This window comes from Gopherus flavomarginatus, chromosome 2 (genome assembly GCF_025201925.1).
Source record: "Gopherus flavomarginatus isolate rGopFla2 chromosome 2, rGopFla2.mat.asm, whole genome shotgun sequence".
In the NCBI taxonomy this organism is placed as follows: domain Eukaryota; kingdom Metazoa; phylum Chordata; order Testudines; family Testudinidae; genus Gopherus; species Gopherus flavomarginatus.
In genome coordinates this window covers 41,976,966-41,991,429 of record NC_066618.1, presented here as the reverse complement: position 1 = coordinate 41,991,429, position 14,464 = coordinate 41,976,966, and the positions used below count along the sequence as shown (strand labels likewise).

General features: G+C 42.9%; 2 protein-coding genes across 2 annotated transcripts in view; one reads left to right on the top strand and one right to left on the bottom strand.

Moving 5' to 3' along the window:
* Positions 1 to 14,464, bottom strand: part of LOC127044584 (tRNA (cytosine(38)-C(5))-methyltransferase-like) — a 513,024-nt gene that overhangs the window by 405,726 nt on the left and 92,834 nt on the right. The window lies entirely within an intron of this gene.
* The window catches only part of STAM (signal transducing adaptor molecule), a 69,605-nt gene continuing 68,212 nt past the window's right edge, over positions 13,072 to 14,464 (top strand). The window contains exon 1 of the mRNA XM_050939573.1: positions 13,072 to 13,233. Coding sequence (XP_050795530.1) covers positions 13,194 to 13,233 — 40 coding nt within the window. The 5' untranslated portion in view covers positions 13,072 to 13,193. The remainder of the gene's footprint in view (positions 13,234 to 14,464) is intronic.

Genomic DNA, 14,464 nt, shown 5'->3' with positions numbered 1-14,464 from the left:
TGCAATTGGTGTTCCAGGCCCTCAAAAGGGGCCCATACCATCAGATATACACACCAATCCCCACCCTCTCTCCATTCACTGGGTTTTGGCACCCATGTCCCTTGTCTAGTGAGTGCTACTTAATTGATGCTGAGACTTTCTGTCATAAAGCAGTCACATAGTTCCTCATTCACATAATCAGGGTGACAACACTTTATTCCTCCTGCGCCAATAACAAAGAAATTGGGGATCCCAGAGCTGTCAAAATAACCATCCCAGGCTGCCATGGGCTATGCTAGGTGGGCTGGGTGTGCAAATGCAAACACCTGAAATTCCTTTCCACAGTCCCCATAATTCACCACCCGATGTCAGGTTAGAGCTCATCATGACCCTGCTTACATCTGCAAAGTAAATAAGATTTTTAAAATGTTTAAGAAAATTCATTTAAAATTAAATTAAAATACAGAGCCCCCTGGACCACTGGCAGGACCTGGGCAGTGTGAGTGCTACTGAAAATCAGCTCACGTGCCACCTTTGGCATGCATGCCATAGGTTGCCTGCCCCTGAATTAACCATATAACTCAGTACTGAGGGAAATAGTTTAACAGAAATAAAAAAGGGAGTAGATGTACTGGGATAAGAGAAAATATCCAGAGTTACTCATTAGATAAAATTTTACATGGTAAATCAATCTTTATACTGCAGGGCAGGATTTACAACACATTGTCACAGGCTGGGACTAAGAAGAAATTTCCTTTTACCCATATTACTGTATAAATATCCATTATGAAGATCTTACATCCTCCTCTAAAGATCTGTTACTGACCGCTGTTGAAGACAGGGTATGGGATTAGATATGCTATTGACACTTCCTTTGTTCTGAGAATTTGTTTTCTGCTTCCACTTTCTCTCTGTCCCCAGTTCCAAGTAAAAAGCAATTTATAACAAAGGATATCCCTGGAAAACTGAAATTAAAAGTACTGAGGGGATGAGTCCTATATCTGGCTGATACGTTGGCTGGAAGTTTGGTCTCGGTATCTGTTCCGTTCCTGAGTCTATCTGTATAACTTCTTTTCTGGTACATACCACTCAAGGACAGTTGCTAAAAACCTCATGCTGCTACGCTGGGCATGTGTGCTACATTAAATATGGATGCCAGGTATGAGTATTCCTCACTGAACATGCTCCCCGGAAGTCCAGTTGACCTTCCTTTGATGGTCATAGTGTTTTTGTCTTTACTCCAAAAAAATATGCTTACTGCAATTTGGGCTGACCACCAGACTGCCAGTTAGTATAGTCTGTCTGGAAATAGACTATATCCTTACAACTGCCTAACCAGTTCTAATTTAGAAATAACTGTTCAAAAGTGCACCCCTAGAACAAAAGGGGGATGGGGTACACTGTGTTATCATAACTTAACTTGATACCTAGAGTCAAATGTACATGACAGACACATGTGAACAAAACGTGTCTTAAATAGCTAACAAAAAATCCGTACAGATTTGTAGTAAAAAAAATATTGAAAAGTGTGTGTGTGTGTGTGTGTGTGTGTGTGTGTGTGTGTGTGTGTAAAAAAAAATATGGGCATCACAGAAACTTGGTAGAATGAGGATAATCAATGGGATACAATAATACCAGGGTAGAAAATATATCTGAAGGACTGAACAGGGTTGTGCTGGTGGGGAAGTGGCACCATATCATATTTATCAAATGAAATAAAAATCTTAAATGAACCAGATTGTAGCATAGAATCTCTATAGTAATTCCATGCTCTAATAATATAGCAGTCGGGATATACTACTGACCACCTGACCCGGCTGATGATAGTGACTGTGAAATGCTCAGGGAGATTAGAGAGGCTATAAAAATAAAAAAACTCAGTGATAATTGGGGATTTCAACTATCCCCATATTTACTGGGTACATGTCACCTCAGGACAGGATGCAGAGAGAAATTTTCTTGAGACTTTAAATGACTGCTTCTTGGAGCATCTAGTTCTGGAACCCACAAGAGGAGAGACAACTCTTGATTTAGTCCTAAGCGGAGCACAGGATCTGACCCAAGAAGTGATTATAGCTGGACTGCTTGGTAATAGTGACCATAATATAATTAAATTAAACATCCCTATGGTGGGGAAAATACCACAGCAGCCCAACACCATAGCATCTAATTTTCATAAAGGGAGACGACACAAAAATGAGGAAGTTAGTTAAACAGACATTAAAAGGTACAGTGCGAAAAGTGAAATCCCTGCAAGCTGCATGGAAACTTTTAAAAGACACCATAATAGAGGCTCAACTTAAATGTATACCCCAAATTAAAAAGCCTAGTAAGAGAACAAAAAAAGTGCCACCATGGCTAAACCACAGAGTAAAAGAAGCAGTGAGAGACAAAAAGGCATCCTTTAAAAAGTGGAAGTTAAATTCTATTGAGGAAAATGGAAAATGGACACTTCTGGCAAGTGAAGTGTAAAAATGTAATTAGAAAGGCCAAAAAAGAATTTGAAGAACAACTAGCCAAAGACTCCAAAAGTAATAGCAATTTTTTTAAAGTACATCAGAAGCAGGAAGCCTGCTAAACAACCAGTGGAGCCACTGGACAATCGAGATGCTAAAGGAGCATGATAAGGCTATTGCGGAGAAACTAAATGAATTCTTTGCATCTGTCTTCACTGCTGAGGATAAAAGGGAGATTCCCAAACCAAAACCAGTTTTTTTAGGTGACAAATCTGCAGGACTGTCCCAGATGGAGGTATCATTAGAGGAGGTTTAGGAACAAATTGATAAACTAAACAGTAATAGTATCAGAGGGGTAGCCATGTTAGTCTGGATCTGTAAAAGCAGCAAAGAATCCTGTGGCACCTTATAGACTAACAGACGTTTTGGAGCATGAGCTTTCGTGGGTGAATACCCACTTCTTCAGATGCTCCAAAACGTCTGTTAGTCTATAAGGTGCCACAGGATTCTTTGCTGCTTAAACAGTAATAAGTCACCAGGACCAGATGGTATTCACCCAACAGTTTTGAAGGAAATCAAACGTGAAATTGCAGAACTACTAACTGTAGGTTGTAATCTATCATTTAAATCGGCTTCTGTAACACATGACTGGAGGATAGCTAATGTGACACCAATTTTTTAAAAGAGCTCCATAGGTGATCCTAGCAATTACAGGCTGATAAACCTGACTTTAGTACCAGCCAAACTAGTTGAAACTATAGTAAAGAATAAAATTGTCAAACACATAGATGAACATAATTTGTTGGGGAAAAGTCAACATGTTTTTTATAAAAGGAAATCATGCCTCACCAATTTGCTAGAATTCTTTGAGGAGGTCAACAAGCATGTGGATGAGGGGGATCAGTTTTTCTGAAAACATCCACTCAATGTGCAGCGGCAGTCAAAAAAGCAAACAGAATGTTGGGAATTTATTAAGAAAGGGATAGATAATAAGACAGAAAATATCATGTTGCCTCTATATAAATCCATGGTATACCCACATCTTGAATACTGCGTGCAGATGTGGTCTCCCCATCTCAGAAAAGATATATTGGAATTGGAAAAGATTCAGAAAAGGGCAACAAAAATTATTGGGGTATGGAACGGCTTCTATATTATGAGAGATTAATAAGACTGGGACTTTTCAGCTTTGAAAAGAGACAACTAAGGGGGGATGTGATAGAGGTCTATTTAACTATGACTGGTGTGGTGAAAGTAGATAAGGAAGTGTTTTTTTACGCCTTCTCATAACACATGAACTAGGGATCACCAAATGAAATGAATAGATAGCAGGTTTAAAACAAACAAAAGGAAGTATTTTTTCACACAGCACATAGTCAACCTGTGGAACTCCTTACCAGAGGATGTTGTGACGGCCAAGACTATAACAGAGTTAAAAAAAGAACTAGATACATTCATGGAGGATAGAGTCATCAATGGCTATTAGCCAGGATGGGCTGGGATGGTGTCCCTAGCCTCTGTTTGCCAGAAGCTGGGAATGGGAGACAAGGAATGGATCACTTGATGATTACCTGTTCTGTTTATTCCCTCTGGGGCATCTGGCATTGGCCACTGTTGGAAGACAGGATACTAGGCTAGATGGACCTTTGATCTGACCCAATATGGCCGCTCTTACGTTATTTTCCTGCAAGCCAATGGGTAGTGAACATTTTGTTTCAATGTAAGGCTTTAACCTACAGGAGTGGAATGTTGATGTACTTAAAATTCCATTCTATTTTAAGTGACTCAGAAGTAAGCAGCTAGAGGATACAATGCAGATATTATGAAAATATAACAGTGCAGAGAAAATTATTATCCCTTAAGCTGTATCTATTTTTCTGTTTATTCCAGAGGCAAACCATATTTCAACATGTGCACATTTCATTGCTGTCAAATCAAATTTGGTCTGGATTGTAAAATTCAGTAAGGGTGGGGAAAATGGCTTTAATAACTATTAATTTCAGTCATGACTAACTTGAGAATATAATTAAAATGTGATACAACACAGTTTTCTTTTTCTGTTCATTCTGTAAAATCACTAAGATGGAGGATTTCATTTGGCTGTATTTTTCTATTCTCAGGTAAGTTTTGTCTGACTAAGGTAATATAAAACAGAATAGTGTGTGTATCTGTACCACAGTGGATTCAGAACTGTTTAGCAGGATGTCATAGCCTTGACAGTGCTACCAGTTAATGGAAATTTTTCTTTCGCTATAGGACCTGAATGCTCAAAAGGAGTTAAGTATTGTGACATTGAGCATCATAGCATCTAAATTTTAGGTGCCTAGAAAATCACTGATTCACAAAGCCTGAGTTCAGTGTCTAAACTCCTATATAATTGTTACCGAAATGTCAGGTCCGCCTAGCTGAGAGCCAATGACAGCCAGACAGGGATAAGAAAAAGTTGCTTTATTCTGCAGAAGAAAGGAGAGTTTTGTACCTTGGTACAAAGACTCTACTCCATACAAAAACCAGAGATCTTTTATACACCTCTACACACAGGCTCCGGTCGTGTTAACATTTCATTGGTGGTTAACAAACCCTGCACTTCTGCTGTCTGGTCAGCAAAAACTGGCTTGGGACCAGCTTCAACTGCCTCAAGGCTGAAAAGGGAAGACAGTTCAAAAGTTCAGGCAACCGTGTACATGAGGTGTCTGATTTCCCCTAATGGCTACTAACTGCTATCTATCATAAAGGCTACCAGCAGTTAAGGGGGTTGCTGCTAACTGTTGCAGTCCCCCCTTCGGGCCTGACAATCCCAAATTGTCAGGCCCGTTATGCAATTTGCGATCAAGCTGGAGGGAGAGATATTGTGTTCTCCTATGGACAGCAGAACCTTTTGTAACAGCATTACATGTTTCTGGCAATCCCAGATGGGACCCTCCTAGCTTGGACATTGGACTCCAGATGGCTGCAGCAAACAAGGAGTGGCACCACCGGGGTGCTTAGCCCCTCATCCTCACTTCACCGAGGCCCCTAGGGTTCGTGCTCCGATAAGGTGAGCCCTAATAGGATAAGGAAACACTATTTGGCTCTGGTTCTGGTTCTATTCTGGTTAACTGATTTAATGCACTTCTGTCTCATACACTTGGGTGTTGGGAGTGGGCAGAACAGAGCTTCTCATTTGTAATTTCTCGGGGTGGAAACCATAGTGTGCGAGGAAGCCCTGAGGTCGAATTGAGATCCCTCTGTCCCGTCCCCTGCAGCAGTCAGTTGTGAACAGAGATCGCTGGGTTGGACTTTCTGGATTAGACCATTATTCCCTCCGTCTTTCTGTTTAATTCTCTATTTGAATGTCAGAAGGGGGATGGGTGGGTCTCAGCGGAAACCCTTTAGGGATAGCCCTTTGGCTTACATGTTAAATAAATGGCCTTTACCTGGTGTTCAGAAAGGAATGTTGAAGAGACATCTGTTGTGGCTTTGTACCCGGGATTGGCCAGCCCTGGATACCGACTGGCCCGAGTTCGGATCTTTTGACATTCCGATCCACTTAACTCCCCTGCGCCCGGTGCTGGAACACCAGGCACCAGGACAAATGGATTATTGGTTCTTGTGGGACGATGAAGCTCATCATCGTTTAAAGAAAATACGGATTCAAGCCCCTCTATACCCAAAACCTTCTGCCCCTAAAGAGGCCGATTTTGGGGAGGATAATCCCCCCATATATTGTCCTCAACCTCAGCCACCGGTAGCAACAGCACTACCAAGTGAGACTGGCCCAGTACCTTCCTCAGCAGCAGTAGGTTCAGAGACAGCAGCCCTACCACAGAAACCCCCGCCCGAGAAAATTGAGGACGCTACAGTTCAAGTAGATGATTCGGCTACTGGTGGGATGACGAATAGTGGGTTAGATGCTCCCTGTCTTTTAGCCCCTTGAGTAGTCCATCCCACACTAGACTGGGGTCAATTTATGGGAAGAAAACCATGGGCAACATAATTCAAGTACCCCTCGGGGTCATCCCAGTTCCAACAACAGAAGGGAATGTTGTGGACCATCACGTTCATGTTCCGTTTACCACAGCGGACCTTATGAATTGGCAAACCACTATGCCTCACTTCAGGGACGACCTGGATGTCATCCCTAGGCAATTCCATACCATTTTTCAGTCTCATAATCCTGATTGGCAAGATGTGGGCCAATTTTTGGATTGTTTGTTATGCACAGAGGAGAAGGAACGGGTCCTCCGGGGTGCCTGGGCTGCTGCAGAAGCCAGCAGCCATTGCCGTAACCTTATAACCCTTGCTAACCCAGCCCAATGGAACCCGAATGACTTGGCCCACCAGACAAGTTTAAAGGCATTTCGAGACTGCATTTTAACAGGTATCAAACAGGCAGGCGAGAGAACTTTGGATTGGTCAAAGGTTCACAATACTGTTCAAGGAAAGGAGAAGCACCCTTCCGACTTTTATGAGAGACTTTGTAAAGCATTCTGTACCTATACTAACCTAGACCCCAAGACCGTGGAGGCACAGTCCACAGTCCGGCTTATCTTTATTTCCCAGTCAGCCCCAGACATCAAAAAATGGTTGCAGCAACTCGAGGGCTCTGAAGGGAAATCCCTGGAAGAACAAGTAAGCGTGGCTGCCCGTGTATATAACACAAGAGAGAAGGTCCAAGAGACAAAGCAGGTGAGAATGCTGGTGGCTCTTGTAAATGCTGAGAATGAAAAACAAGGAGGGTGGAGGGGACCCCCCAAGAGACAACCTAAAACGGTCAAAGGGGGGGTCCCGGGACATGCCAAAGATATGTGTAACTATTGTAAGCAGCTTGGTCATTGGAAGAGGGAGTGCCCATACCGACCCACTGGGTGGCAGCCCCACCACCCAGACCCACCGCGACACTTGATGGCTGTGGAGAAAATGGACATTAACGATAGTGAGGAATGACGGCGACCAGGGGGTCCTTCTGTCACCTAGTCAAATGAGTTTACCACTTATGTTTGTTCCTCCAATGACCCACAGGTCCATATAATTTTGGGATTAACCATCTATTCTTGTCTTCTGGACTCTGGAGCAGCCCTTTCTACTGTCACTGCCAAGCCACAGAAGGGGAGCCTCACGGATAAAAGTATTCTGGTAATGGGTATAGGCGGAAAGCCATTTGACTGTTCTGTGTTGCAGGAAGCTACTGTGGAAATTTCTGGTGTCTCCGCTTCTCATGCCTTTTTGCTAGCTTCGGATTCCCCAGTTAACCTCTTGGGCAGAGACTTGTTGTGTAAATTGCATGCTCAGATTTTCTTTTAATATAATATAAAATGTGATACAACACAGTCTTTTTTTCCTGTTCATTCTGTAAAATCACTAAGATGGAGGATTTCATTTGGCTGTATTTTTCTATTCTCAGGTAAGTTTTGTCTGACTAAGGTAATATAAAACAGAATAGTGTGTGTATCTGTACCACAGTGGATTCAGAACTGTTTAGCTGGATGTCATAGCCTTGACAGTGCTACCAGTTAATGGAAATTTTTCTTTCACTATAGGACCTGAATGCTCAAAAGGAGTTAAGTATTGTGACATTGAGCATCATAACATCTAAATTTTAGGTGCCTAGAGAATCACTGATTCGCAAAGCCTGAGTTCAGTGTCTAAACTCCTATATAATGAATGGGAAGAGACTGCCACCATAGCGTATGTCTACATTTTCAGACTCGTACTGCAGCCTGGGTTTCAAGGCCCTCCCACCTTGCTGAGTTTCAGAGCTTGGGCTCCAGCCTGAACCTGAATGTCTGCACTACTATTTTTAGTGCGAGCCCTGCAAGCCTGAGTCATTTCACTAGGGGGGCTCTGAGCATTACCGGCTTTATAATAGCACCATGGTGGCCTACACTCAGAATTTGCTGTGTACCTGTACGGTTAGTCTGCAATTCACAAAAGCCAGCATTCTAGAAAGGGAGCTGCCTAAGCTATCCAATGGTGACAAGAGGGCTATGCGCTAAGCCCTGCCCCTGTCTCAGCTGCAGGGAGGCATCGATATGTGCTTGGGATTCTGAGCTATAAACCCTCTATTGGCATTAAGTGCTTATGCTGTTTTAACAAGAAGCGGAGATGAGGAGGAAGAGAAGTTATCTGGTCCCCCTGCACCAAACCTCTTTAATTATTTATCCAGAGTGCAACAGCTTCAACAGGAGATTGAGGAAACCCCACAGCAGAATATCCCATAGCTCAAGTTAAAGCAGGCATGTAAGTGGTGATATACATCTTAGGTGGAGGGGGTGACTTGACCTGGCTGTCTCCCACATCCCAGGTGAGAATCCTACCTACTGTGCTAAAAGTTATGAGGGAGATCCACCTCTGGCTGTTTTGTGAACTCACCTGAAGGGCCTGATCAGCTAGATGGCCTCTAAGCACAGCTATTGAATTTGGCCATGCATTCTGCTTAGGTGACAGAACACCTATCTTCCTCTGGTTTGTGAATCACTCTGGGGCTTAGATGGGAGATAGGAACCTAGAGGGAGGCAGAAGTATGTGTGCTCAGGAGCCAAAACACAGGCACCTAGGGAATTTTTACTGCAAAAACCTAGGTGTGTACAAGTTCAGAGGGAGTTTGTGCATGAGTGGTTCCAAAACTGGGACTTGGGGACTTAGGTGCCTAACCCCTTTTGTGTATATGGGCCTAAGTGCTTATGATTCTGAAGCTAGATAATTTGAGTTCTATCCCTGGTGCTCCTATGATGCTCCAAACTGCTGTGATTTGCAACACAGAAATAATCAAGAAGTCACATGTGGCTATGGATTTGCCTGCCTCTGAGCCATGAGGAAAAGCACATTTTATAAGTTAATAAATAAACAAATTATAAATACTTATTTGTTCTGTCTGTGTAATGTTTTTATATTAATTATGCTTTATAAGACTAACTTGTTTGATAGCACCGACTGAAAGTCGTTAACTATTGGAAGACTACTCCTTGGCCTTTGTGAAGTGAGTTGGGTATCTCAGTCAATTTCATAATCGACAGGTGGCCACATTTAAAAAAAATCTTTCATAACTGACATTTGTTGTCAATCTTGTGAAGAAAGCCAAGCAGACTGAACTTCTCTCATGCCCACTGATAGTCCTTCAAAACAGGGTTGAAATATATTGCCCAATGTTTTAATGATCCCAGTAGAAATTTTACAATGGAGAACTTTGAAAATTAATATATTTCACAATATATTACACCCTCTTTTATTCCAAACCTCTTCACAAACCATATATATAAAATGTCACTGAGTGCAGCCATCTCTGAAGTGGAGAATAGCAACCAGCCAACACACAGAATGCTGTAATATTAAGAGGAAGGGACAATTTTGGCCTAGAACAGACAAACAAACCTTTATCCATAAACTGCCATGTTGGTTTATATTTATGCAGATCAGCCACAGCTTTGTTTTTTAAAGTCTTATCTGAAAGATCATCACACAGTAAACTGCAAATTATCCACCTTGGAAAAATGATCTACATCATACAAGTTGGACTGCACCCTGTGGTTCCATGGAGTCTAGGTATATAAAAAATGATGCTTACAGCAACAACACATCCCCTCTGGATTTAAAGCATTTCAGTGAGGTGAAACAGGATTTCAGTCCCCTAGTATATTAACCTATATTAAATTTCATGAAGCCTACATTTATAGTGGTCACCTTTAAAAACTTTCTGATTTTGCTCTATTTAATAGTATTTGAAATATTCTCTAAATACACTCTACAGTAAGGGCAGGGAATACTGTAAATATTGAGGTCTAATCTACGGAAAACTGGAAAGTTTTTTAGGGAGATCACTTAATTATTTTAAAAAGTGTAATTCTTACAAAAAGTTACATATATTTACGTTTCCTCTAGAAATGCCTTTACAAATTGCAAAACAGAAAAATCTGTTTTTAAAATATTTTATAACGGTGCTACTACTGTAAATAAAGCTGGGACTGAAACTAGCTTGTAATGTGAAATCAACAACTATAGAGGGACATAGTCTCTGATGGCTAACTCTACTGAAGTTCAAAGAGTTGCACCAGCCGAGAATTTGATACAGGGTATTTTCTGTCTGTTACTAAAGCTACCCTTCATTTTTTGCTGTATATAATATGCAAAAGACATTTAAAGTAGACAGCTCTAGATGATGCTAAAGAATCCTTTAAGAGGTCAAAACACAGTATTATGTGCATTTGAGACAAGTTTCTGAAAACCTTATTGTTTTCTAAACCAGTGAGACTAAATCAACCTTCAAGTTATTTAAAAAGAAATATCCAGATATGTGCATGACTTAATAACAGTGACACTAGATGAGGGAAAAAACAGGAAATTTAAGTATTGCCTTGAAATATATTGCAAAATCAATTTTTCAGAGTCATAATTGCCCTTTCTCCCTTAAATGTGGAATTTCCTCTAGTTCTAGAACAGGAGCTTTATTAGGGGAGATTCCCTGCATCAATGGGATCCAATAGTCTGTTCTAAACCTGTAAAGGCCTGAGATAATAGGACTTTAAAAGCAGAGCATTTTTATAAGTATGAACTATTTTTGCTTATTTATTAAAACTTTTTTTAAATTACTTTCTCTTAGTCCTGTACAATTGAACTCATGACCTAGCTTTACAAGCAGAGATACAAAAATGGTTCCTATAATAATTTGAAAAACTAGATTTTTTTCCTGTAACACATGTAGGCAATCTTTCTCTGGTAGGTTGTTTTTATAAAAAATGGTGTCTACATGAAGCTGCTCAAGAGTTTGGAATATCAAAGTAAGTCCTAGGGAGATGGATTAAGGGGTGGAAAGCAGATGAGGCAGACAGAAACATGAAAAATACATGTAGCACATGGTTCTGCAATTTGTCACATGGATATCACTGTCCAGTAGGAGGCATGCGTAAACACAGAGCAATTAAGAAACAGGAACTGATTAAGCTGCATTGATAATTAACTGAGCATTATTACTAATATAATAGTGGCATATTTATGAATAGTTCTATATAAAAGGTGAAGTATGTCAAATATATAATAGGGCCTGTTTCAAGGGCTTGTAGACCTTCCTATGCAGAGGAAAGGTGATTTTTTTTTAGCAGTTTTTCTGAAGGATTTTGTGAAAGCCTGTTGCACAGTAGACAACATCTGTTAAGTCATGAATATACTGACCAAATGGGGAGGGATTTTCCCCATTTGGTCAGTATATTTAACCATTTTATTTCTGTATTGCATAAGTTAATATAAATCTTACTTCCATCCTTCCTGAGCAGATACTTCTGACTGTCATCACTATTTACTCTCTTTCGAGCTCACTAATTATGCCACCCTAATAACCTATAAAGAAAATGACTGAGCTTTGAATGGCAGGGATAGGCAGGAAATGTGTCATATGCTGTGACCCAAATCCTGCTCATGGAATAAATTCCATTGACGTGATGGGGTCACTCCTATGAAGTTAAGAAAACAAGATTTAGCCTTAGCGTTACATATCATGTGCATATTAAGTACCATAAAAACAATAATACCTTTATCAATAATGTATCTATATATAAATCCACATTGATAACAGGCCAGTCCACGTTTATTTATAAATACATACTGTATTGAGGAATAATCTCAGTGTCATCATCCTGAAGCCCATCCTTAATTTCCTAATTTATTTCAAAGGTTTGAGAAAGTTAACAGGAATAGTGTTAGATTAGCCCAATCCACAGGGAATCCTTGAACATTAGAAACAGAAATCATAGCAGTGCAGGCACGAAACGGACTCACAATTTGGGACAGCAACAAAGGGGAGGGGGGACGAAGAGGTCCCTTTTAATGACATTTTACTTGCTCCTTGCCCCTACAACACTGAATTGCTTGCCCCGGGGCAGCTAGAATTGGACAAAGCTGGGACTTGGGGGCTTGTGGAGGGAATTAGTCACAACTACCAAGTTCGGGGAAGGGACGGTAGAGCAGCGGGGATCCGAAGCCAGGCAGTGGGGGACCGGAGCTCGGAGGTCCCTGGACTGTGGAGCTGCTGCTCCCTCCGCCCACAGCACGCGGCTGTAACCACGCAGCAATGTGTTACAAAGGACAGAGCCCGGTCCAGCCTCGGGACCCCATCCCTCGTGCAAATCACGTCAACATCAGCAGTCACGGGGCCCCCGCCGTTGTGGCTAAGATGCGCGAGCGGCCCCCTGAAACGCGGGGCCTGGGAGCAGGTGCCGCCAGTGGGTGGGGGACAAGCCCTCCTCCCTCATGACTCCTTAAAGGGACCGCACCCGCCGCGTGGGACTGTCCCGCTGCAAGGCGCCCTTGCCTGGGCCACTTGCCAGCAGGTGTAACATCCCGGCTGCCCCTCGCTTCAGTCTGACGGGAGGAGGGTGTGTGTGTCAGTCACCGATTGTCAGGGGCATAGCTGGCCTGAGAACGCCTGAGGGGCCTCCTCTGCTGGCTGACCCAGTGCCCTATCCAACAACCCATCCTGGGGCGGCAGGGGCAATGAAAGCACCGGGATTAACATACAGCCAGGGGGAAGAGCCCCTCCCAGCCCTTTGTGCCTGTGCTGAGAGGAGTCTTCGGATCAGGCACTGGAGTGGGGAACCCTATTTTTCCCAGGATGCTCTGCGAGCACGGAGAGGCGGCTCCTGAGCTGTTCCCTGACAGGGAGGCGGAGCTAAGGCCGCCGCCGAGCCCCCGCCCCCCCCCATCGCCTTCAGACGCTGTACACCATACCCCGCGACCGGGAGGGGAGGGTGAGGCTGTGGCTGTTCCGTACCCGCAGCGCGCGGATCCGAGATGCCGCTCTTCGCCACCAACCCCTTTGACCAGGATGTGGGTAAGTGGCACCGACACAAGCGGGCCCGGCCCCTGCTGTCTGGTACCAAACGCTGTCCCCGCCAGCCCCCTGGTGTCGGGCCCTCCCCACTCTGCTGTCTGCCCCCCCGCCACCCGGGTCTGTCACTATCAGCTCTGGTCCGCCCCTTCCCCACGCTCTGAGTTGGCCCCAGCTCGTCACCTCAAACTTGTTTTGCCTGCTCCCCCGCGAGCCCGCGTTGTTCATGGCTTTGTTGTCTGGGGGAGGGGCAGAGACAGCTGGGACCCGGGGTAGGCATGCGGGTGGGCTGTGCTGAGCCTTGCCTACAGTGCCACTGCGCTCTCAGGGGCTGCACTCCGTCACGCGCACAAAGGGGATGGAAATGCTCGCTGGTGAGAGCGCCGTGGACAACGAGGAGTTGGTGTCTGCCTGACGTGCTTCAGACAGCTCCTTCGGTTGGTTATTATGGGTGCCATCCGTGCATATGCTGCTGTACAGAGGCACCAAGGCCTCTGGCCTGACTAATAAAACACTTGTCACAGGGTCTGCATCAGAAAGAAACTGCAAAAAAATTGTGGTTCTGAATGTCTTATTGAAATATACACAAAGTAAAATTCCCAGCTAGAGACATAAGCACACACAGCACAATTATCTGTCTCCCCAGAAAAAGAGCGTAAGCAATGCTTTTAGAGTTAATCACTAAAGAGAAACTTTACTCTTCGGAGATGATCTGTTTTCCTTCTTTTTCCATGCCTGACCACTACTAAACTGAAAGGAGAAGAAATGTGTCCTTTTATACTTGATCTAATTTGTTCTTAGTGTCTTGATTCTGCCAAAATGTAAAGCTACATATTAATAAGCTGAAGTTATTTTCTGCCTGCCCATTTGATTTTTGTGTGTAGTTGGTTTCTTATCAGTGATTAGCTTCAAATTTTTCAGTGCTGTGTTACATAGAGAAGTTAACATGAAGGCAATTACACTTGTAAAGACAATTACACTGTCAGTGACCTAACTGCTTTAAAGGTAGAGATCTCTGGTTCATCTTATTTTGATAAGCAAGTAAAGCCACTCATGATCTAAAAACTCTGCTATTAAAATATGAAATATGTTTCTGGGATCAGGTTTCTTCAGTGCTCATCACTTTTTGTGTTTAGGACTTACAAACTACACATTGATGATTCATTTTACATATATTAGTACGACTTTAAAATTCAGTGTTCCTATTAACTGTCCCACTTACCCAGACACCTGC